This window comes from Desmodus rotundus, chromosome 10, assembly GCF_022682495.2.
Source record: "Desmodus rotundus isolate HL8 chromosome 10, HLdesRot8A.1, whole genome shotgun sequence".
In the NCBI taxonomy this organism is placed as follows: Eukaryota; Metazoa; Chordata; class Mammalia; order Chiroptera; family Phyllostomidae; genus Desmodus; species Desmodus rotundus.
In genome coordinates, this window is record NC_071396.1 from 19,147,704 (window position 1) to 19,172,533 (window position 24,830).

At 56.3% G+C, this 24,830-nt stretch overlaps 1 protein-coding gene across 1 annotated transcript in view; it reads right to left on the bottom strand.

Moving 5' to 3' along the window:
• The window catches only part of GPR137B (G protein-coupled receptor 137B), a 42,682-nt gene extending 31,426 nt beyond the window's left edge, over positions 1-11,256 (bottom strand). Inside the window, exon 1 of the mRNA XM_024561765.3 lies at positions 10,616-11,256. Within this exon, the coding sequence (XP_024417533.3) occupies positions 10,616-10,984 (369 nt within the window). The 5' untranslated portion in view covers positions 10,985-11,256. The remainder of the gene's footprint in view (positions 1-10,615) is intronic.
• Between the last annotated feature and the right edge of the window lie 13,574 nt (positions 11,257-24,830).

The following is a 24,830-nucleotide window of genomic DNA, read 5'->3' on the forward strand; positions in this document are numbered from 1 at the left end:
CAGTATCTATCTCAGGCGTACACACAATTTATAAGTTAGTATGTATGCAAATTCACTTGCCTGTTACAAATTTATGGTAGGATTAAACTGTATTATAAAATGTCAAGTCTACACGAAGAAATAACATGGCAAATACTCACGTACCTGCCACGAAGCTCAGTCAAACCGGAACACCGCCACGCTGGGCACCACTGAAGCCCCCAGCACGCCTCTCCGGGGCTCCAGTGCTGCTCACTGCTCTGCCGAGGCCCCCCGGCCCCCAACCTGAACCTGGTGCTACCACACCAGGCAGGCTCACAGCCCTGCTGCGTGAGTGTGCGTTCACAGACCACATCCAGTCCCATCTTGCCTGAAGGCCAGACCCGCCTGCAACCTGTCTGCTCAGCCATCGTGACGTGTTTCACCACGTGTGGATGCTGAACACCAGCCCCAGGCCGTGCATTGCACACGGAGGCTCGAAGCCCCACCACACACAGGCCACAGCTGCATCTGCCCATGGCGCAGGGGGACACGAGAGTGCGGACTCGGGAGCTCCCGCGCCTGGCTTTGAATCCCGGCTGAACGAGTGACCAGCTGCGTGACTGGGGAGCCATCACCTAACCTCCCTGGGCCTCCAGTCCCCCATCTGCGAAGTGGACGGGTTTTGTGGGGGGGATGAGGTGGACTGGGACACGTGGACGCTGTGTGTGCCGCCCCTGCTGCCGCCAGTAGCCTTGTGTATGTTCTCAAACCATGATTCTAGCCTGCGAGCACAGACGCTTTCTTGACCATAAAAGGAGCCTCCATACTCAGAAAGTGAGGCACCACTGACACATTTGCCCGTGGTCGCTCTGTGCTGCCCGCTTCCTGACAGAATGCAGAAGTTACGCCAACCCGAGGGCCTGGCTGCCCGGAGACCCACACCCGCCTGAAACCCACATGCGGCCCCTCCCTGTGTGCAGCTCTTCTGGTCCCCTCTCTGAGGCAGCAGGTTCTGTCTGCAGACTGCCCACGCTCCTAAAGCCACCGGAGTCCGTGCGGTCCTGGCCACGGGACTCTACGTGCAGCAGCCTGCAGCCACATGGGCTGTGTCCAGGGGAGTCAGGCCCCCAGGTCAGGTCCTCGCCATGCCAGCTCCTGTGTTCAAACCTGGCAAGCACGGGGTTCATGCAGCGAGTCCTGCTCACTTCCTGGTCTCACGCTGACCCTCAGAACACGGAGCCACAGGAACTTAAGGGAACTTCCTCATCTGTGGCCTCAGACCAACGATGACACTATTCCCCCTCTGGGACTCCATGAAGGCCAGCGTCCCCGGGGTAGCCTCAGCTTCTCCAGCCCCCCAGAGAGCTGCACTGGCCTGTCGCCCACTGACCCGGCCCCGGGAAGCCCTCCTCCGGCGTGCGTGTGCACATGTGAGTGTGAGCTTGTGAGTGTGTACGTGCATGTGTTGTATGTGTGTGTCACCCCCAGTAAGACTGGGAGCCCCATGAAGCGGGAACCCACCTCACCTGTTGGTTGGCCCTACTCTGTGCTCATTCAGTTAGTGGTGAAGGGTCAGAGGCCCCGCAGGTGAACCCATCTCCACTGCTTCCCCCCTTCCTATGGCCCCTCCTGTTTCCAGTTCCCGTCTCTCCTCCACCACAGCTCCGAGAGCCTCCATCCATCAGCGCGCTCACCAGCCAGGCCGCCCTGGGCTGGGCCTGCACTGGTAAGCCCCTGAGGAGCAGGGGCCACACCCCTCCCTCCAAAGGCTCCCAGTCACCCTGATGACCCAGACCGCTGGTCTCACTTTCCCTGCTTTCCCATGTTGTCACCTGAGCACCTGGATTTGGGGCCGTGGCTGGCTAGACAGCCACGAACCCATACCTGATGAACTCTCTCTGTCCCCAGCCTCAGTGTCCATCTGTGAGGTCAAAGGTTAGTACCTTGTTCACTAAGGTGCCTCCCCTTTGAAAACCTCATGCCAGGAAGGGCCTTCCGAGAGGGCAGCCTACGTCCTCCGGCTGTGACGCCTGGCAGATACAGCACAGCCGCGCTTCTAAGTGGCCCCAGCGGCCCGGCAGCAGTCAGGTCACACAGGCCCGGAGCTGCCCCTGCCACCCCGCTGACTCTGACAGACAAGCGCCGGCCTGCTCCAAGTGGACTCTGACCATGTGGATCAGCTTCTCGGTCTCATGAGCCGACACGGCTGCGGCCACACGCGGTACCATTATCCTCATTTTGTTTCTAAACCGCTCCTGCCACAAAGGCGGTTCAGTTTACCAGCCAGGGCCCTGCCTTCGGCTGTCCCAAATGAGTTTAAATAAGGTGTCACAGCCAAGCAAGCTTAGCCAGGGGTCATGAGCCAGGCTCAAAGGCTCCAAGGATGGGCCCCCCAACCCCCTGCAGGGCTGTTATCTCACCACCCACCCTGATCCTTGTGCTAAATTATGCAAAAACCACAAAGTAAGTTACATGGACTATGCCTCTGTTTTTCCCAAAAAATAACTTTCTGCCTCTGAAGTGAGAACTCTGGGTTGTCTGGAACTCCTGCCCTTGCTGGAAGCTGTCTGTCTCTCTGTCTGTCTCTGTCTGTCTGTCCCTGTCTCTCTCCCACCACATGAGGACCCGAGGAGAAGACAGCCATCTGCAAAGAGGAATCGGGCCTGCTCCACAGCCCAGCCCTGCTGACGCCCCGATCTCCCCCGTCCAGACTCCGGAACTGAGGAACGGGTGTTGGCTGCTGCAGCCGCTCAGGCTGACTGAGGCAGTGTCAGAAGATGCTCCCAGAAGACACTCCCAGTGTCCTGCCTGCCATCATGCCTCCTCCTGAGTGGTGACAGAAACTGCTCTCTGGTGTGCCCCTGAGCTGCCCCCAATCACTGTGGACACTGGGCAGGGCCTTTGGGGACAGGGACTGGGACAGTGAGGGAGAAACCACATCCCATCAGAAATAACGAAAGGAACTGAGAAAGCTCCACCCAAAGCAGAGGGGCCTCGGGTGGGGACAGCATTTGACATCAAATCTGTGAAAGGCTGTCTGCTGTGGGAGGAGGGGCAGCCCCGATGGGTGAGAACGCACGTCAACCAGTCCCCTCCCAGGCACCCCCTGTCCATCCTGATGTTGGTCTGCACCCCCGGAAGCTGCCGGGAACAAACCAGGGCAAATGGATTTGCCTCCTATTGATATAGTAGCAAAAAAAGTCGCTGGTTCTTTTTAAAACACATATCCTAGAGGGAGACTCGCACGGGAGTGAAAGGGTGAATTAAGCCCCCAGCCGCCAACTAGAAACATCCCACAACTCCCGTCCCCACGGTAGCACTGGCCGACAGCACAACAGACACGCTGTTCATGTACTCTGTTCTGTTCTGCCTGCTCAGCGCTACGTCCCATGAAGGCAGGAGCTCGACCTTAATCCGGTCTGCACAGCGTCTAGAGGACGACAGGCAGGTAAGACCACGCGAGGGAGCAACCTGCGTGTCCACCGAGGGGCGGACGGGTAAACAAGCCGTGCTTTAGTCAACCGACGCGGAGATGCTATCCAGCCCTCAGAGGGAAGGACAGCAACACAGAGGGACCTCGAGGCACGATGCTAAGTGACAGCAGACAAACACTACAGGCCACGCATGGTGTGATCCCTTTGATATGAAATATCCAGAAGCGGCGAATCCATAGCGACCACGGGCTGGGGTGAGGGGGAGTGGGGAGTGAGGGCTCAGGGGGTGCGGGGTGTCGTCTTTTAGGGGTGACGAACATGTTCAGGAACTAAATAGAGATGACAGTTGCAAAATAATGGAATGTACTAAATACCACTAGTTGTTCATATGAAAAGGTTAATTTTGTGTTATGAGAGTTTTACCCCAATTTTAAAAACATGCTTGTTGAATGGATGGAATGCACGTGCCTGTTCGGGGGGAAACCTGTGTCACTGTGTGAAAGCCGGGACCGGGACCTCTGCGGGGACAGGTGTGTGCGTCCCATCAGGACGGACCCAGGCTCACTTGCTGCCTGTGCCTCTCCCTTTCTGCCCCAGGTCACACATGACACAGCACCCGTCACATCACCTGATGGGCAGCTCGCCCTGACACTCTCCGGTGTGGGAAGCAAGGAGAGTGGAGTGGGAGGCGGGTGCTGCCCGGGAGCGGGTCTCATCACACGCAGATGTCTACCTGGCTGCAGAGCTTACCAAGTGTCTGCCACCTGGGGGGGGGGGGGGGGGGCGGTGCTCAGAGCTTATGCTGTCCCAAGATGCCCAGCCACCCTGGTCTGCATGTCCCGAGCCGCTGGTTCCCAAGGGGAGAGGTTCCCTTTGTGTGCTGCGGCAGGGGGAGGGGGAGCAGGTGGCCCGTGGCACCTTGTTTCTGCCTACACCTGTCCTTCCCAATAGCGAGTAGCCCCTCAGCACAGAAACTTACTCTGACCCCAGGCACTGCTGGGTGGGTGACAGGTCAGATGTGCTCCCTGAGTGAATGACACTCTCTAACCACGAGACCAGACGCCAAAGCCTGTTTCCAACCTGTCCCAGCAAAAACCACAGAGCAGAGGTAGGGGCAGCTCAAGACAGGCGCCGGGCTTGTGCTTCCTCGCCCTGAGGACCAAGTCCAGCCTGCAGCCTGTTTTTGTACAGACTGCAAACTTTAAATAGTTTTTATATTTTTAAAGAGATGTTACACAAGTATGCGACAGGGGCTGTACTTGGCTCCCCAGGCCGCAAGTCCTGACCCGACTCCGACCAGGCATCCTTCAGGAAGCCCCACACGCCCACGTGTGAGGAAACCAGCCCAGCGGGACCAGTGCCCTTTGTCCTCTCAACTTCAGCCACAGGATTAAATATAAAGTAAAACACTGGCAGCCTACGTGGACCTCTGCACGGCCCGAGTGCGCCAGGCTGTCCGACCTGTCTGCTGAGGCACCTTCTGTCCGGAGGAGCTGGCCTGTTGGGGCGGAGGCAGCCCCGCACACCAGGAAGGGGTTGTCCCCTTTCACTGGACCAGGTGACCAGGAGCCCACAGACAAAGCCGCTCTGGGGATCACCTGACATGTTTTAAATTCCTAAGAATCTTAGTGAAGTGTTGGAGGAGTAGCCTTCCATTTTGTCGTGTTCTCTGGCCTCCAGATGAGCCCCTCCTGGGACTGGCGGCCTTGGGTGGTGGGCACCCTGGCGGGGACGGGTCTCTGCCAGTGGACTCAGCCCTGGCAACCCCTGACCCCGGAGAATGAAGCCGCCTTGCCCAGGGCTCTGTCCCCCTCTCCCGCTAGTCCTGTTTGTGGGGCAGGCCCGGGAGCATGGGGCCTAGTGCAGTCTTCCTTCCAGCCAGGGCAGCCCTGAACGAGGAAGACACGGCAGCGCCAGCTGGTGGGAAGTCGGGCCTGTGATCAGCAAGGCTGGATTTCGGTCACACCGTGAGAGCCTCGTGGTCCCCAGGCGCACTGAGGGCATGCGGGACGTCTGATCACCCGAGGCCGGCAGGGACCCCCAGGCACTGCAGCAGCAACAGTGGCCGGTGCTTCGGGAGGTCTGGGAGAGCGGGCAGTGAGCCAGAAGTTAGGGAGCTGCTGTGGCCGTCACTGCTGCTTCCTGGGGGTGCCAGCGGGGACAGCAGACTGAGTGCTAATAAGGAATCGTCTCCGGTCCCGTGTGCAGGTGCACTCACACACGCGCTCACAGGAATTCTCACAGGCATGCGCTCTGGCACATACACACGTGCGCACGCGGCCACACACAAGGGTTCGCACAGGCGCTCGCAGGCACACGCTGACGTGCGCACACAGGGCGGGGCAGAGGTAGGTTCACAGTGCTGCGTGTGTAAACACAGAGTTTATCCTTGTGTTATTGTCGATTGATTGTTGTATTCTTTTCCACACAAATAGCTGCACACCTACTTTTGCCCACCCTGTGTACACAGCTCTGGCGGCTGTGAGCCCCCTGAGTGAGCAGGAACAGCCAGTGCCGGGGCCAGTGTGCAGCGCAGAGGCGAGGCCAAGCCCGCTCGCTGGCCGCTGAGTGGCCGTGGGCCCCAGCTCTGAAGCCAGGCACTTGGGGACTGGCAAGCCCCGTGAGTGCAGGCTGCGCAAGAGGCACATTAACACTCTGCCTTCATAATCAGCAAGAGGCCTAAAGGCTCCCCCTTCCCAGCTTCCCTACTAGGGCACACCACAGGGGTCTGGTGAACACCCCTGATGAAACTAAGCCACAGCGAGACCCCCACACCCCTTTCCCGGTGGGGGGAGGGCCATGGCTTCACCGTCCCGTGGCCCGGTGCCATCCGTGGCCCGGTCAGCAGGGGTGAGGACCCTGGCGCCTGTCGAGTTAGGGTGCACGGGCAGCAGGGAGCCAGCCCAGCTGGGCCCTGCCCACCTGCCTGGCTGGTGAGCTGGGCCAAGTTTCTAGAATCCTCCAGGCCCAGAGGCTCGTGTGCTGGCCTCTGGGTCTGTTCCGCTCGAGGCCTGAGGGGCTGCGCTGGGAGCAGCTGCTACCCCCATGCTCTCCCTAAGGCAGGGCCAGCGTCACAGCCAGGTCACACACGTCAGCTGCAGCCTGGTGGACTGGTGTGGGCAGAGCGCCAGGGCCTGACCCTAAGAAGCCTGGGCCCTGGCTGTGAGACCTGGGAGGAGCGGCCTACCCAAGGGGGCAGAGCAGAGGGGGCAGCAGACAGCATCCCCTTCGGCTGATCCAGCCCAGCATGAGCAGCACAGCTGCCATTTTCCTGGCAAGGAAGGTCGGCACCCTGGGGGCCAGGCCAGGATTGGGACCCAGCTCTGCCCACAGGGTGCCTGCTCCTTCCGCTCCAAGGCTGCCTCCTGAGTCACAGGCCTTCACCAGCACACTGTAACCCAGGCCTCGCGGTGAGCACCAACACCCACCGTGCACCGGGCCCCCATGCGCCCTGGCCCCCACAACGACCCCCGTGTAGCTCCCCAGTCTCCCTCTGAGGCACAGTGCAGTGCTGGCTCCTGCGTCAGCAGCCATCGGTCACACCACCTCCCCTGCGAGAGGGTTTACTTCACCTTTCCCGCCTCATGGCAGGGCTCTGGCCCAGGGCCCAAGGCAAGGCTGAGCCAAAGCGCAGCGGGGGGCCGCTCCATTCAACCAAACTCAGGAACCCAACGGCCTGAGGCCCAGACCCACCATTGCGAGAACAGCACATCACGACCCACCACCCACGACCCTCTCTCTGCCCCAGCTATGCAGACCTGCTTGCCCAGGGGCTGCCCGGCCAGGTGGCAGGGGTCACCACAACACTCAGGCCTCAAGGTCCTGCCCCACTCGAAACCCCATCAAGAGGCCCATTAACATGACGCCACAGGGACAGGCCCTAGAGGAAAGGCCAGTCCAAGCCCTGGCCCTGCCGCTGCTGGGGTGGCAGGGAGCTGAGGGTCCCCCAGGACTGGAAGCGGGCCGGAGCTTGCAACACCAGGTCCTCAATGCTCTGTGTTCCCAGGAGAGCTTCAGGCCTTCAGGCCAGATGTGTCCGTGCCCCCCAAACACACACACACACACACACACACACACACACACACACGACGAGGAAAGTCGGCAGAACCAGTCCAGCTACCGGCAGCTGAGAAGTCATCAACCTGTGCCCAGGAGCACAGTGCTCGGTGGGATGCCGGCCCTTGCCCCAGGTCACTGAGGACACAGCACCAGGGTCCTACTCAGGGGTCAAGAAGAAAAAGGGCCCGGGCCTGCTCCCCAACAGATCCTTGCTCAGCTGGGAATGGATTGCCTAGCAGATGTGGACATCGGAGTGAAGCGGCTGTGGGGAGAGCGTCCTGGCAGAGGCCAGCCTGTGCGTGCAGGTCTGAGGGTCCCAGGAACTTGGGACCTGCAAGCAGCAGGGCCCCCGGGGCAGGCAGGGAATGACAAAGGGCAGGTGGAGGCCTCAGGGAGGCACGGGGTGGGGAGCAGCCCGTCACCTGTGTGGCCCCACCTGAAGAAGGGACTGGGATGGAAGAAGGGAAAGGACTGGGACAGGGCAGAGGGAGGACGCCAGGACGAAGGTGACCCCGTGATGTGCACACAGCCACCTGGCAGAGTCTCGCACAAGCAGCGCAAGACCTGGAGATGGGCAGGCACAGAGTCACACGAGACGACCTGCCCCTCCCTGGGCCAGCCCCAGAAGAGCCGGATTCCAAAGATGACGATGGGGAGAGGCTAAGGGCACAGGACACGCCCCCACCCTCAGACCTGGACAGACAGGACTGCGGCACCACATCCGCCCCAGGCAGTGCCGCTCGGGTTGCAGTGTGGGCATGCGGCCTCTGCTCCCCAGACCTCAGGAGTGAGTGCTGAGACCCTCCCGTGGGGCTGTCGGAGGGTGAGCAGGCCGGGCCAGGTGCTGGGAAGCCTAAAGGGCATCACAGCCACAGCAAGGAACCTTCCTTCGCCTCTCAGGACCCCTTCCAGTTCATTCCAGGCCCTCTCCTCCAGCCTCAGGAGCTGGCGCAAACCTGCCTGGTCCCTGAGGACGCAGGCTCCACTCAGGTCTCCCAAAGCCTGGCGGTCCCCCCGGAAATCCCTGGGGTTGCTGCTGAACTGGGTCGCACACACTTTTTGTCCCTACCCAGCGGTCGGCTCCCGAAGAACCAGGAATCACATTAACTGAGGGCGTGTTTTCCAGAGGGAGGGATTTCGAATACGGTACCATTAGGGATAAGCCTCACGCTCAGATGTCACAGAAGTGGGTGACCACGGCGCCACCGTGCCCTCACCCCGTGACCTGTCTGACCTGCGTCTATGAAATGGGCCTGTCAGTACTTTCCTCACGGGGTTGCTGGGCAGAATAATTAGGACACACCCCTTAGACCTGTGCCCACCCCACGGCACCTGCTGCTGCACCCCACACAATCTGATTTCCTTGCTCTGAGATGACCACCCCCCCCCACCTCCGGTAGCAGTGATTCCTAAGCTCCCCTGGCGCTTCGGGTATTGGAAACCCGGGTCAGTCTAAGAGCAGATGTGGGGTGAGGGGCAGGACAGAGCGGTGCCAGAGCTGGGAGCCCAAGGGTGGCCCCTCTGTGATGCCCCAGTTTTGTCAGGTGGCCAGGGAATGGCTTTGCCCTGCTAGGTCCGAGATGCCAGCTCTCAGGTACTATGGCCTCCTGCCAGCCACCCTAGAAACGGGACAAAAGATCCAGAGACATAAAGCAGGCAGGGCTGTGGCCACGGGCCTCTGGGCTTGAGTGGCTGTCTGCCTGGTCACTCTTTCCCTTGCTCAGCATTTACTCTCAACCAGCAGATGGTGGGGGAAAAAAACAAAACGTGCAGCATCTGCCCCTAGTCCCGCAGACTTTGCATGTGATTACCAGGGCAGCCTCACAAAGGGACAGGAACGACGATCTCACTGTGCAACATGACCCTTGTCACAGTTCTTGAAGTAACATCAACCCACCTGACTTTTGTGTCTTGCTGAAACTACCCCTTTCGAGCCAATGAAGCAGCTGGAGTGTCTGCAGAGGAGCTGGCTGCCTGGACTGGTTTGGGGGCTTAAAGCCAGTCTTTGGAGACATAACACACACCGTTCGCCCACTGGAAAATGCGCAGAGACGTGGGACTAGTAAGAAGGTTCTAGTGTGGATGCACTTTGCTATGCGTATAACAGCTTCTAAACAGCACACAGGCTATTTTTTAGCAGCCAGATTTCCTCTAAACTTTTAGTCAGGGGCTCCTACTACACCAGAGCCTTCAATCTTTTTTCTACCTTTTCTTTTCTTTTTTTAATCAATGACATTTTCTTCAGAGAAATAGACACTGTTTAAAGGAATGCAAGGCTTGCCTGCACCAAGCCTCTGCCCAGGAGACAGCTCGCAATTACCCTGAGCAGGTGACATGCCTGCCCCCTTCCCCGTGGGCGCAGTCCTAGTGGAACGGACATTTCAGTGCTTGGAAAGCTAGTGAGAACCAGAGATGGCGAGGGGGGTGTTAGTGGGAGTGATTAAACTTTACACAATGCTTAACACGGTATTTGCAAAGTACTTTACAATTACTCCGCTTTCATTAACGCACGTTCTCCCATTAGCTTATTAACAACGCTCCCCATAAAATGACTCCTGTAAAGGCGCCACGGCAAACGTGTAGGCTTGTGCTTGGGGCCTGACGCCCGCTGGGCGTCACCCAGGACTGCTCTTCAGCGCTCCTGGGGAGTGAGTGAGAAGTCGCAGGTCAGTGGGGCTCCGGCCTGGAGGTTCTAAACGTCTCACCCAAACAAGGACGGTCCCACCTGCCACCACTCAAAAAAGTCAGTCTGGTCCAAAAGTACAGGTGACCTTTCCAGGCTGGGGTGAGAGGGTGGAGGGAAAATTCTAGAGTTCAAGTATCCCAGAGGGCACACCTGCTAGTACTTCTTCTGATGTGTGCAGAAGATGCTGTGCGCCGGGCACCCATTGGATGGTGCTTCGCTAAGGGCACAGACTCACAGGTGGCCTCCAGCCCTCACTGACCTCCTTCGCCTCTTTTGGGGATGAGAGGGCGTTACCTGAGAAACGCCTGCAGGTAGGTAGGACAGGCTCAGACGACCCAGAACTAGTGCCTTCCCCACCCCCACCCCCACCCCGCACTCTCAACCCCTGGTTCTGCGACCGGCCTGGCTCCAAGCATTGTGCGGGGCCACTTGCCAGGTGAGCCCTCGCCAGGTGTCTCCTGCCCGCCCAACTCACCTGCGTGAAATACAAGTTCATGAGTGTGAGGGTGAAGAACTGGAGGCACACGGGGAAACAGTAAAGCAGCCAGAAGACGAAGGGACTGAGCGCGTTCGCCGCCACAAAGTCCCTGAAGTAGAAGGAAAAGAGGACCGTGCGCAGGGAGGCCCAGAAGAGGCAGAGGAAGAGGAAGACGCTCTGGTAACTGAGCCGCTTGTGGCCGTAGCGCAGCACCAGCCAGAGCTGCAAGTAGATGAACACGAAGAGCAGCGAGTAAAAGGCGGTGTAGACGCTGGTGAGGCCGAGCTTCACGTAGGGGGGCACGGCCGGGGTCAGCGTGGGCGGCAGCGAGTCGTTTCGGAGTGGGTCCCAGCGCGGAGCCGCCATCGGGCCGGGGGCGCTGCGGCGGGGCCGGGGGCTCGGGCCTCATCGGTGCTCGCCGACCCCGCGGGGGTCTCCGCGCATCGCTCCGCCCGGCCGGCTGCGGGAGGAAAGAAAACAAGCCGACTTCCTCCCGGCACCACATGATTTACGGGGCGGCCTTTGTCTGGGATTGGCGGCGCCGCACCTCCGCCCCACGCGCGCCCCCGCACGCACTGCGCGCCCCCGCCCGCGCGCGCGTCCTGCACTGCGCGCTCCAAGGCCAGCCCCGTGCGCCCACCAGAGCGCCCCACATTGCGTGTCCCACCCCACGTCCTCCCCCACGTTCGGCCCCTGGCGCCCAGCGGTGCCGCCCCCCCGTCCCCCGCAATGCGCGTCTCGGCCTTGCGCGCCCACAGATGCCGCGCCCCCACCCCGCACAATGCGCGTCTCCGCCCGCCCTTCCCCAAGTGCTCCGCCCCTTGCCCTGCTCGTCTCCTCCCTGCGCGTCCCCAAAGCCCCAGGTGTCGTGCCCCCAGCCACCGAAGACCCCCTAGACCGCCCGCGCGACCATGCCTCTCTTGGGGCAGAGCTCCGCGCCTCGCACTTTCTAGTGATTACTTGTTGTTTAACAGAAGTTAATTATTTTATTTCAAAAACAAACTTTACAAGTCTTGTCTTTTAAAAATAAAACGTTACGACTCCGTGCTTGCTCATGCTGGGGTGATGCTTATTTCTAAATCTAGAAATGCCACAGACGGTTTTTGTTTTTGATGTCAAGTTTGTTAACTGGGAAGGAAGGAACGGTCCGGTGGCGTCCGTTTGTTCCCGGAGACCCGCGCCGCGCGCCCCACGCAGTGCGCCCTGGCACATAGTGCGCGCGGTGGGGACGCTGCGCCCTTCACCTCTCAGTAGTGCCGCGGGTGCTTGGGAGCGCAGGGCAGCGGGCGGCCGGAGCTGCCGGACTTCCGAGGGAAGTAGCACCGCTCTCTGGCCCTGCCTCCCATTGCTATCCAACCCGCCCAGTAGGGCTGTCCCTTCGCCGGACCAGCAAGCCCCACGTTTGCTGCGGCTCAGCGGGCGGCTGCTTGGAGGCAGTGAAGTTGACTTAAGTTTTTGTCCCAAGACGCCTCTCTAGCCTTATCCTGGGGGCGCGGGTGGTGTAGAGCGCTCTGCGCTAGGAAGGGATGCCCCGCTTCCTCTGGAAGCATTTCTAGGCGAGCAGTTCCCGTATACAAAGAGAGGAACCCGATTCTTCAGAGCGCGGGTAATTTCTTGTGATTTAGTTTCTTCTCTTAAGTTACTACAAGCTGACCTTGGAAATACTGCCGGTTCGGTCCCAGACCAGCACAATAAAGCGAGTGCTAATCTTTTTGCTGGTGGAGGGTCTTGCCTTCAGATCGTAAAAAATACAAAACGTGAAGCCCGATAAAGGGGTGTGCCTGTATCAACTCCCTACCAGCTATGTGGTCTGTTTCCTAACAGGGGTTCCCCAGAGCCCGAATCCAGCCCTGCTTTCCCTCCCATTTATTTAGTGTTTACACCCTCCCAGAGTGCTTCAGGTGCTCATCAGGGGCAAGTGTACCTTTGGGGGCAGGTTCTTTTTCTAGTTCTGCTACCCTGTCCCTCCCTCCCTATCACTATTTAAAGAGAAAATATAGAATTAGTCTCCCCATCTCCAATTTTGACCCCCTCTATCCACGCTGCACAGAGCAGCTGGAATGCACTTTCTAAACAAATCTGACCATGCCATTCCTATGCTTACATGCCTTTCACCTTCCCCTCCTTGTTCTGAGGATCAAGTCCAAACTCCTACCCTAGCTTGTCTGCTGAACTCTCTTAACAGGAGAGTTAACACCTCTTAACTCCCTGGGCCAGGAAAACTCTCTCCACCCTGTCCTCCAAAAACTGAACAAATCCTCTTCTGTAAGGGAGTCACTTCCTCCAAGAAGTCTTCTCAGACCACACCAGCCACCGTGCACTGAGGCTTAGGTGAGGTGTACCACCTGTGCGCTTACAGGGGCACTTACAGAGCATCCTTGCATGTTGCCAGTCACCCCACGTTTAGGAGCTTCCTCAGGATAGAAACGACGTGTTGTTTAACAGTGTCTTCCTGGTGCTTGCCAGGACATCAAAAAAAAAAAAAAAACAACACAACACAACTTTCTATTTTATTATACTGAAAAGAATGTAGTCTGTCATTAGAGGCCCCAGCTGTGACAAACACTACGTCCATAGTGAGGACGTCCAAGCATTGTCTCTCTCTTTCCTGGAGTCGGTTGTGCAAGGTTCCACAGCCCATCCTTCACTTGGACGCCATCGTGCAGCCTAAATCGTGGACCCGCTGAAAAGCCTCCTTGAGGTCACAGCCCTGTAGGTTCACAGAGTTTATTTCTCACACTACAATTTGGGTGTTTCTCACTAGCATCTAGAGTAACTGCCGTTCCTGGTCTGCGGTCCTCAGCGTGATGCCCTAAGGAACATGGAGGTGACTGCGATTTCTGCAGACGGAACTGCAGCGTGGCGCCAGAGCTGCCGTAACTCCGAAGCAAGGCGGAAAGTCCTCCTCGCCAGATGAGATTAAGCAGCTCTTGGAATTCTTTGCTTACTGGGAATGAGAAAAACATCATTTTCCTTGAGGGGCCATATTGATGTCACCACCTTACTGAGTTTATGACAACCTGTGGCCACTCTCCAAGACCTGTGCGTCTTCCACATCAACTGGCCCGTCGTGGGGGCGTTATAGGAACTTACCACTCCTGTGGCATTCAAGCTCCATCTAAGATTGGTATGGGCACCAGACTGTCTGTTGTCCACTTAGAGAACTTCCGGTTTGCTTCTGTCGCACAGGCTATTGTGTAGACCATACAGGGCTGCCCATCTGTTTTGGTCCTAGGGGCTCACGATTAATTCCTTTCTGTCAAAGATATCTGACAGGCAGGCATGTCTGATCCCCAGACTGGTCCTGGGTGTGCGCGTGGTTACCATGACTTCTACTGAGATGATCTCCCCTCCCCTGGTGGTTACAACCCGCTGGCCTCGGACAGCTAGGGTCCTGGGGTCTGTTTAATGCCAGCAGCTCTCCACAGCACCGTGTGTCAAATAGCCAGGACGGGGCTTAGGAGAGGTGTGGCCCTTCCCTCACCAATGTATTTCCCAGTGCCTCAGTGAAAGGAGTATTTTTTGGTCCCTCTCAGGGGCCAGGGTTAGGGGATTGGCGAGCGGGTCAGGCACGATATGTCCCCACCGACATTCCTAGTTCCGTGGATTCCTGCTCCTACATGGTGTTAAAGAAATTCAGGCATCTTGACTTCCCTTGGTGTGGGTCACCAGGGTTCATTCAACCGAGTTACGCTGTCTTGGGAAGGAAGTGTCCTGTTCTTCTCTCCCAGTGAAGACCCTCAGGATTGGTTCCCATGAGTGTTCCCAAGGCTTTTACCAAGATAAAGAGAAAAATATTACCATTCCTTTGGAATAGAATCTCCGCCATCAAGGTTTGGTTTTGCAACATGAAGGACATGTTAGTATCTACCTAGGGTTTTGGTCTGAAGACAGAAGAAGGAGGCACAACGGGACTTGCATTCCTCCTTGCAAAGTGACTTCCTGTGAAGTAAGGCAAGAACACTACGGGTCTTGAAGCAAATGGGGAGCAATGTCTCCATCCAGGGAGCAGGGAAGCTGTGTGCTTCCTGTGTCCTCAGTCTCCTAGGTCCCTGTTCAGAGTCACCGACGCTCAGTTTCCAGTCAGTCCCCTAATCGTCAGTGGGACAGGAGCAGGTCGTGAAGTGAGCAAATACTGTGATCAGGAACCCACAGACCTCCCTGTTGGTTTAGCTGTGGCTGCAGAAGTCCCGGTCTGCAGACTGCCTCGAGCCAGGATTCAGGGCCCTGCCGTTCACTTCCTAAGCTTTCCAGCCATTCTCATCTATGGCCCCTCCACCCACAGGTGTGGTTTCTCGGTGCCCTAACCTCACTATGCTGGTGGCATCCACTGCAAGTGACCACGGGGATCGTGTGTGCCCGGAACTGTCTCAACACTGCCTGAATTTTTATTGTCCTTACATCCAACCAGACCACATAATCAATCTCAAATCCTCCCCACCCCTGAGGGTGTGTTGCTGCCGCCACTCCTGGGGTCCGTTTCTGAATTTCTCAGCATCCTTGATGGCAAGCAACAGAAACAAACTTCGGTTCATTTTTTCCCCGGTCTCTGCCTTTATCTTCCCAGTGTTCTGTCCTTGTCTAAATGACCTCATCTTCTTTTTTTTTAACGTCGGTGAATTTAAGCAGAAAAGGAATGTACTAAAATACATGTTACGTAGCTCGTGAAATCTTCAGGGCTTCAGAAAGCGGAGTGACCAGAAATAATGCTGTAGAACTGGTTCGACAACACTGCCCCCATGCTGGCTGGGACGCGCTGGTTCGCACCACTGACCAGGCGATGCTGGACACTGCATTACTTCGGAATGGAGACAGTGGCAAAGAACAGAAAATCTGGCAATAATCGTTTAAAAGTAAATGCTTATTTTTTTCACATATCTGGAAGGCAGCTGTTGCAAGCATGGATTCAACCACCTAAAAAATTCTGCCAGGGACCCTGGCTCTCTCCATCTGCTGTATTCCCCTGAGCTTGCTGGCTTTAATCTTCAGAGTGGTCCCCTCGAGGCTGCAAGATGGCTATTGCAGCCCTAGATGCCACATTTGCATTTAAGGCAGAAGGTAGGAGAAGACAGAAGGGTTCCTATGTCAGGAAGGCAAGAGTTTTCCAAGAAACCTCAAGACAGACCTCCACCTATAAGGCCCCGCAGAGGTGCACCGTGAGCCACCTAGAGATGGAGACAAAGGAGCATGGGAGTTCGCAGACTTCCATCCTGCGGGCCGCAACGGGGCAGGGTGTAAGGGCGCGTGAACCTCCCTCTGCGGTAGGTTATGTGTGCTCCATGCACTCTGAGTCAAGAGCTTTCAGTGCAGAGTCTGGGCAGTGCCGGCCGGTTGGAGAGCCTAGCTGTGTGCCCCCACGCCAGCAGCCGCAGTGGCCAGGGGCCTGGAGGCTGGCACCTTCAGATCTGACTTCCTAGAGAAGGAAACTCCCCCATGGGCCGGCACGATGACAAATGTCTTCCCACATGGTTATCGACCTTTCCAGTCGACTGTGTGCACGTAGCTAAAAGTTTAGCATTAACTTTTTGGGAGACAGATATAACATTTGCTTGAAATGCCTTTTTTTATTGTCTGTCAGCTGTCCTCAGAAATTCTTTTATTTAAAAAGTGAGAAGAAGGTGTGCCAAAGATGAATTTGTGTTGGCCCTTAGCAGACCACTCAGGTCCAGCTACCACCAGGCATGTCTCCCCGCTCTGAACTTCCTGTTCCTACTGAAACCGGAAAAGGCACTCACGTTCGGACTGCCTGTCACTACCAAATGCAATAAGCAATGACAGCGACTGAATCTTTATGGGCACTTTATTCAGATGGCCGGTGATCTGAGAAGATGGCAGGTTCATACCCTAACAGACCATCTTGTCTTTTCTTTCCAGGCCAAAGCTTTTATAGCAGGGAATAAACAAGGTGCGGTGAGGGGTTTTGAAGGTCAGGGAGGATTAGGTAGAAGAAACTGTAACGTTCCCGTCCTGGGCAGTTAGCTGTTCCCAGGGATGGGTGGTCATCTGTCTCTCCCTGGAACACAAAGGCCCAGGTGCCTCTACTTGCCCCCAGGGGGTAATCTTCAGCAGCACCCCAGGAGGTCAGCTGTTTTCCCAGCAGCCAGGATGGGCCTTATCTGTAGTTTCTGAAACAAAAGCTTTAACATATACATTACTTACTAGGCTTATAACTTTTTACCTTAAACTAAAATTTGCCAACTCTTGAGTCCCCTATCACTACTACACACCCACCTATGGTAGCCTGGGACCCCCCCACTGTGCAGCTGCCCTGGCCACCTGACCACACTAGGCCCAGCTCCCGGCCTTTGTCACACCCCACCCTTGCTCCAGGCCCGGTGAGCGTATCTGCCTGTTGCTCCACTTCTGAGACTTCCCAAGGTGGTGAGTAGGTGTTCATTTCAATAAATAAATCCTCGCTCATATTTTCCTGGGAAAGTGGCCTCTGTTGTATTCTGTGTGGCTGATTCCTGCTGCTGAGCAACATGATCCCGAACCACAGCCTGCTCAGTCAAGGCCCCAGAAGGGGACACACGGATCAGGAGTGTCTGTCACTAAGAGGGCATGCCCGCTGGACAGTAGAAATGACACACATTCATATTGACAGGTGGACATTGTTAGATGAAATGACTCAGCAGCTACAGGAGCCACAGAGTTATGCTTTTTTGCATATTTTAAATTCAACCCCTGGAATCTGAATTCAACCCCTGGGTGTCCCGTGGCTTCAGCCTCCAGATCCCACTCCTAAAACATCTGTTTTGCTCTAAGCAATGCTCTGCCATGCTTCGTCAGGCCAAGACGCCAGAGACACGAGAGCTCTTCATTTCCGTGACTGACACGTGTTGGGTATTTGATTTACTATTGAACGAGCGACTGGCTCGCTGGCTACAGCTTTGGTTCTTAGCCGTTCAGGACACCGTTAGCATTCCTTGTGGGTTTTTGGTCTAAATCGCAGGCTTAAGCTGTGAATGCCAGGGCTTGCAAGGTTTCGGGATGCTGGGCCGCTCCAGGGGGAGTGGGAGAGAATGTCCAAGCAATGAGGGCTTTGCAGGCTAAGGTCATTCTGGTGTAAAATGTCCCATTTCCACAAACAATTCTGACTTTTTGTGAAATACGCACCTATTTGTTTTTATCTCATGCTTGTAATTCCTAAATTTAAAGGGCAGGAAGCATATCAGATTTTTTAAAGAACTTTATAGAATCATAAAATTCACCCATTTCAAGTGTGCCATTCAGTGATTTTGTCGTAGTTTTACCCAGGGGTGCATTTTTCACCACAGATCCGTGTTAGAGATTTCATGTCCTGCCCCTCCCCTCCCAAGCTTGTCAGGTTTGACCTCAGCCAGGCGGCCCAGCGGAATTATTTATAACAAACCCAATCTAGGGTAACTGTTGCCCACTGACGAAGCAGGCAGGTGGGTGGTGCTCAGAAGTGCTCTGTCAATGGTTCAATAATCTCATTAGAACTTGGGTAGTAAGTGGATCTGGGGTAAAAGGGAACTTAGTGTGAACTGGGGCCCACAGTGGTCAGGAGTTCAAAGGCTTCTTTACCTGAAAACAGACGAAATCTCCCTCTCGGCCCTGGGCAGCCACTGTAAGTGGTTCGCCCACGTTGTCTCCTCAGTCCTTGGAAAGGCCTTGAGCTGCCTGCTGTAGCCCACGTGCTTCTTCCAGGCTCCCGTTTTCACCTCCAGAAAAAACGGTGTGTTGAGTCGCACTAGCAGGAGAGGGAACTACTCCCACCAGGAACTCTGTCCTGGGACTGAGGTTTCCAGGTTCCTGCCCAGCAGGGGTCTGGCTATAGTGACTGCCCCAGCGCTCCCCCTGTACCCCTGCCAAGAGCTGGGGTGGCGGGTGGCGGGGCCCAGGGTGCCATAGAGGAAGGCCTGCTGACAGCCTCAGCGGGCGACAGGCAAGGGCGAGGGCGAGGGCGGGCTGGGAGAAGTGCTTCGGAGAAAGCATTCAAGAGGCCGCGCCACCGCCAGCGTTCACGGATCCTGAAGCCTCTTCAATGTTAGAGACCCTCTTAAGAAAAGAAAAATAAAACTGCCCATACAAAATAGGTACTGAAGTGAATATTTATTAAGAACAACCAATTACGAATTTTCAGATGCTGACCAGTACTACCAACATCACAAAATCCAGAAGAATCATGCAGCGTTTTTACTCACTAATGGTCTGAGGCATCTCTAAATACCCCTCAGCTGTGTGGGGGACCTTTGGCTGCGTGGTCTTGCTCCTGTAAAAATGAATCTGCAATATCACTTTCTGTGGAGAGAATAGAAAGCTTGTTTTTTTTTTCTCTTGCACAATTGATCCAATACTGCTTGTATTATTGACATTCAGGAGAGCTTCAGCTTCACAACGTGTTCCTGTTAGTTCTGTAGACCTTTAGGGTTATTGTCGGTTGGGAAAACGGCTGTGAACTTTTCTGTCACTTCTGACCCCTGGTCTCCCGGGCACCTCAGGCTGCCTTGTGCACCCACCACTCTTTGATGGCCTGTGAATTAGGGACACTCATTGCCCAGTGTGCTGTGATGTCTCGCTCACAGAGGATGAAGTTTTCCGTTGTCTTTCTGGTTCAGGCCGAATCTGCTGAAAGGGAAAACACAGGCTGGCCTCAGAAAATGCAAGCCAGTGGGTGGGCCTGGCACACCCTGTGCCTCACTGGCATTTTCCCTCTGTGTGCACAGTGGCCGATCTGTGTTTAGAAAGGCAAGAATTTGTTCCCTGTCCACGTGCCAGGAGGCAGCCTCCTGCGTCTCGTCCTGTGGAGACAAAGCAAGCGGAGGAGGAGGAGGCAGGGAGGCTGACCAAGGGGCCCGGAGGCGGGGCAGCTGCACCTGCTAGGACCCCGGATTCCAGCAGGTGCCCTGGGATCAGACTGTCCGACTGACCCTTCTCAAGTAGACAGAAAATGTACACCTTGTTCAGGAGCATCTAGAAGTAAATCTTTAAAAAGTACTCGCTAATTGTGCTCTTGAAACGTGAAAACAGCCCCTGGGACAGTAATTCCAGCAGGAGTCACGTGTGACCCCTTGGACTGGACTGAGAATCAGGAAAGTAGCCATGTTCATTTGCTGGGGCCACCGTGACGGGATGCCGCAGACTAAGGGGCTCACACTACAGAAATTTATCTCCCCCCAGTTCTGGAGGCAGAAGTCCCAGGTCAGCGGGCCAGCACGGTGAGGGTCTGGTGAGAGACCTCGTCCTGGTCTGCAGATGGCCACCTTCTCACCGTGTCCTCACAGGGTGGAGAGAGGGAGCTCTCTGGTGTCTCTCCTTGAAGGGGCACTAATTCTATCCTAGGGCCCCACCCTCACGTCCTCACCTAAACTCAATTATCTCCCAACTCCATCACACTGGGAGGCAGGGCTTCAACATAAGGATTTGGTCACCCAGTTTAGCAGAGGGAAGGAGAAAGCCCAGGAAAGGGGCTCAGGTGAGTTGAGGAGAAGCAGTCGTAGGTGTTGAGAAGCACTTTTGGGAGCCGGTGGGAGGATGAATGGCACCCCCTCTGCCCACAGGAAGAGCCGCCCTGAGGCCGAAGTGGCCGCAGCTGCCAACATGCACCGCCCCAGCAGGTCTAGGTTGTGGGACTTTGCTGCCTGTGTTTTGACAAGCTCAACAGCCAAGCTTCAAGGTGACCCGCTCCACCACCGCTGGTGCATTAGGAGCCCCTGCAGCTCTGAGCGCAGCCTGAGGTCCCCTGCAGTGAGCTGAGTGCAAGGCTGAGCTGGAGCACGTGGGGGCCTCCCCCGAGGAGGAAGCAGGCCCTTAGCACGCTAAGCTGCTGAGGCAGCAGGTGAGTGGATCTGGGGTCTGTCCGGGATGGACAGGTGCTCCCCTTGCTGATTCCACCATAGCCTTGCAGATCACCACGGCTCCTCTCGTCCAGACTAGACAACCAGCCTCGCAGGGCTGTGGTGACATTAAATAAGACACGCACGTGAACGCCGAGCCCTGCGTCCTGAAGAAGTCACTCACTCAGAGTGGTGAATGGCGCTGCTGCGGATAACTCCGCCAGGGTGACGGGGGCTACGAGCCGCCTTTACATCCGTGGTGAGGGCTGCGGGCTGGGCTGTCCACCTCCTCTTACCTCATTCCCTCTGTAACAAAAGTGACTCAGCTGCACATGGCCCTGAGATGCGCAGCCCCTTAGGAGACATGTGACTCCCCAGCTCCAGGGCTGAGGGTCACGGGACCGAGAAGCAAAGAGAAGGAAGTAGAGAGCTGGGGCGGGCTAGAGGTGCAAGTGGGAACTGGGAGTGTGAGCAGGAAGAGAAAAGTCTGGTAAAGGGGAGAGATGAGGGGTCTGATGTCACAGGCTGTGTGGGTTGTCAGCAGGGACAGCAAGCAGGTTTGGGACCATCCTGAGGTCAGGACATGGGAGGTGGGGGTGAGGGGGCCAGGGACTGACGTCAAATAGGCTCGAGGGAAACCAGGCAAGCAAACAATTTAACAATCATTCTCGAGGTGTTAGACTAAGACATTTCAAGCACAGTATTTCATTCATTCCTAAGCACGCCTCCATCACTCCACACTACTGCTCTCTCTGGCTGCTGGGTGAGGAAAGGCTCAGGGAGGCCAGAGGCCTTCCCTGGAGGCGCGCAGCTCTCTGAGGGCAGAGAGGGCCTGGGAAGCCTGCGCCCAGTGCTGAGCACTGCACAGGGCCGTCCAGTGAGCACAGGGCCCCACCACACCCCGGATGAGCCCCCATCTGGCCTGCCGGCTTTTACTAGCAACCAGGCACTGACTCCAAGTCTGGGGCCAGCGGGCAGCTGGCTCTGTCCCGCCCGAGTTAGAGCTGCTGGGCACCCACGAGCAACGACCATTGTGTGGTGGCATTTACACTATGAGCTGCCATATATCTGGTCTCAGCCAGGGTGCACTTGACTTGATGCTGGCCTGTGGCTGCCACTTCTGTGAGCACCCCAGGGGCTGAGGGACAGGCCACCAGGAACCGGCTTCCCCAGCTGATTAAATGTGCCATGCACCAGGCTTTGTGGCAGGTTCTGAGAATGCAGAGGTGGTACTACCCTGGCCTTGGCCTTGAAGAGCTTAAGGCAGACAGACACTCACCCATGGGACATGCGGAAGGAGGAGGAGAGAGGCTCCGCCCCTAGCAGCATCTGAATGGCATGGCCAGGGTGGTAGGCCTGGTGGGTGTCAGCAGGCAGTGAGGGCAGCTCTTCTGGTCAGTGCCCTGTCCGAGGGCCCAGATGTGAGAGCCCCCTGGCACAAGCATGTCTCTGCACTAAGGGGGCAGAGCGGGAGGGAGGCCGGAGCCCAGCCTGCAGCCACTGACTGGGAGCGGCTGAGTCGGGGTCTCATTCTTCAGGACAGTATTTGTGGGGACTCTGTGCTGCAAACCTAGTAAAGCATCTCTAATGAACTTAAGCACAAAGGGCCCAAAGGTCTGAGAGGACAGAGGTGAGGCTGGCCTGAGAGGTGTGGGCTCCTGGCGAAGGTGGGACCCTGTGTCCTCCCTTGGTCTTCCCTCCGTGTGTCTGTCCCAATCTCCTCCTCATGTAAGGTGGCCAGTCAGATTGGATTCGGGTCCGCCCTCATGACCTGGGTCACCTCTTCAAAGACTTCTATCTCCAAATGCTCTCACTCTCTGAGCTCCTGTGGGTTAGGGCTTCAACATCTGAATTCAGGGGACACAGTTTAGCCCAGGACATAGGATTAACAGGTCATTTGGGGTGAGTGGCAGCTGGGAGGTAGTGGCGGTGAGAAGAAGTGTGACGGTAATTTCCAGTGCTGGGGTGCCAGGCACTGTTCTAAGACTTCCTCATGAAGTCACTACTTTCATCCTTGTAGCAACCAATGAATTGCTTATATCCATTAAAAAAAAAAAAATGGAACAGATGCAATGGTTAGTCCTGGATCAGAGCTGGAAGGTCTCGGGCAGACTGTGCTCCGGGTGGGTCCACAGTCCGCCTGTCCTCAGGTCTTCTTGTGAAGTTCCATTCCCTCTAGTCCCATACCCACCCGTTAATCAAACTCATCAGCAGGTATCTGTGGAGGATTCGCTCAGCACTGGGCCCAGAGCCCGGGGGCTGGAGAGCTTGCAGGTACAAGACGTGGGCCTGCGGGGCAGGTAGTTTCGTGTGTGCCTGGACTTCAGAAACCCAGAACCCGGAGAAGCTGACAGCAGTGGTTCGCTGTAGGTGGGACTGGGCAGACGGGGACAGGCTGGTGAAGGAGGAGTGTCACTGTACCCCTTTTTTGTATATTTTGATATTTTTGAACCACATATCTATCTATATGGCCTGTTCACAAAACTTAAGTTAAAAAAAAAAAGGTTATACATGAGCCCATCCCTCAGAGGGCCAATAATTAGTCACGTTTGTATCAGACTTTAACTTTAGCAACACAGTGAGTCTAGAATTGTCCCATTTTCTTCACCTTTGAGAATATGGAGGGCTGGAACCCTTGACCTCTTTGCAAGTAAAGAGCCAAAGGGAAATAAAGAGACCCCATGAGACAACAGCAAGGTAAATAAATGTCTGTTCAATGTGGTATTGTGTTAAATACTCACAAAATAAGCCTTTCACTTTTTCTGCCTGGAGAAAGACATCTCCCGGTGAATGGGTTTAGCATATTAAACGTCACTGCCTATGGACATGCTAAAGGCACCGGTGAGGATGCCACCCCCGCTCCCTTGGATGTGGGACCCAGCACCCTGAGGTGGGTCCCTCGACACTCGGAGATGCTGCTGCTCAGAGCAAGGCCACTCGGGACAACCAGGAGCTGATAAGTAAACACCCAAAGGAACATCAAACAAAAAAAAAAATGAAAGAAAAAAATGAAAGAAGCAGAAGAAGAGAAGAAAAAACAATCAGGACATAGTTTAGGACATAGTAAAAAAAAGTTCCTCCTACTCATCAGAGATTCTCAGATGGCACTGTGCGATAAAAAATTCACAAAACAAAAATACCCCGTTTATCAATGTGGACATCTCATAGACACGTGGGAAAGAATAACTCAAACAGGTAGCTTAGGACTCCAGTTTATACACGTTCAAAAAAGAATACGTTTACAGCGGAAAGGAATAAAAACCCAGAAAGAGATGTCCTCGGAGGGACTAACAGGGATCGCACAAGATAGAGAGTGGGACATTTCGGTTGTGGTCTCAGGAGCTGCAAGAGGCTCTGACACACGAGGTGACTGAAGCTGAGGACCCAGCGTCGCTCCATGAGCCCGGACCTGTGGTCGTAGGTGGGTTTCCTGCTGGCCCGTCACCCAGCGCACTCAAAGTAATGTGCCCAGCTTGGCCAGGTCATTTGGGATGAAAAACAAGGCAGGAAACTTTGACTTGAAGAAGCGTAGCCCTGCTCGAAGAGGTGAAAGTCACCGTGGGGCAGTCGTAGCAAGTTGGAGGCGGATGGCCCCGGTGTGGTTTGCTCAGCAGCTGGCGGGATGCGGGGCCCGGCGGGCAGAGAGTGGGGTGCGCGGTCCGGGTGGGCAGAGGGGCGGAACGGGGCCCAGCGGGGCTTTGAATGGGCCGAGGGTGACACAGTGCAAGTTATTCCTCCTCTCCGACTCCCGGTTTCCTAACCTGGGAACTGTCTTGGGTTTTCCACGCCTTGCGTGGTCGTGAGTGTTAAAGGCAGTAAGGTACTACGGCCTTGGGGGTGAAAGCCCCGCACCCGCAGCCACCTAGGAGAGGAGCCGGCTCTGGGTAGCGCGGGCGAGGCCCCGGGAACTGCGGGGCCACGGGCTCCGCCTGCTCGTTTGCACCCAGCGCGGAGCTGGAGACAGCGGTCCACACTGCGCCCCCTAATTGAGAGTCCTGCCTAACAGATGGGTGGGTCTTGTGGAAACCACGTACAGCTGCTAAGAAAACCGCCTGGGTCCGAGAGGAAATCGCCCCGCTGCCCCCCACCCCCGATCCTCCCTCCCTTTCCTCGCCCGCCCGTGGGCAGGGCCAGAGCTCATTCAGGGCCGGGGCCACCCTTCGGAGGACTCCGGGCGGGGTCGCTCTCACGTGTCCTAACTGAGTGTTCCCTTTACTTCGGCTCCTCGCGTGTAAGGATGGGTCGGGCTGAGAGCACAGCCCTTCCTCTGGAGAAGCGCCTGGAGGAACCTGGGCCCTGAGAGGGCGGCAGCGACCCAGAGGCAGGCGGTGGTCCAGGAGGGAGGGGGGTGCCGAGTCCCAGCGCCAAGGGGAGCCAGCTGTGACTTCGATGCCTTGGCCAACGTGTGGACC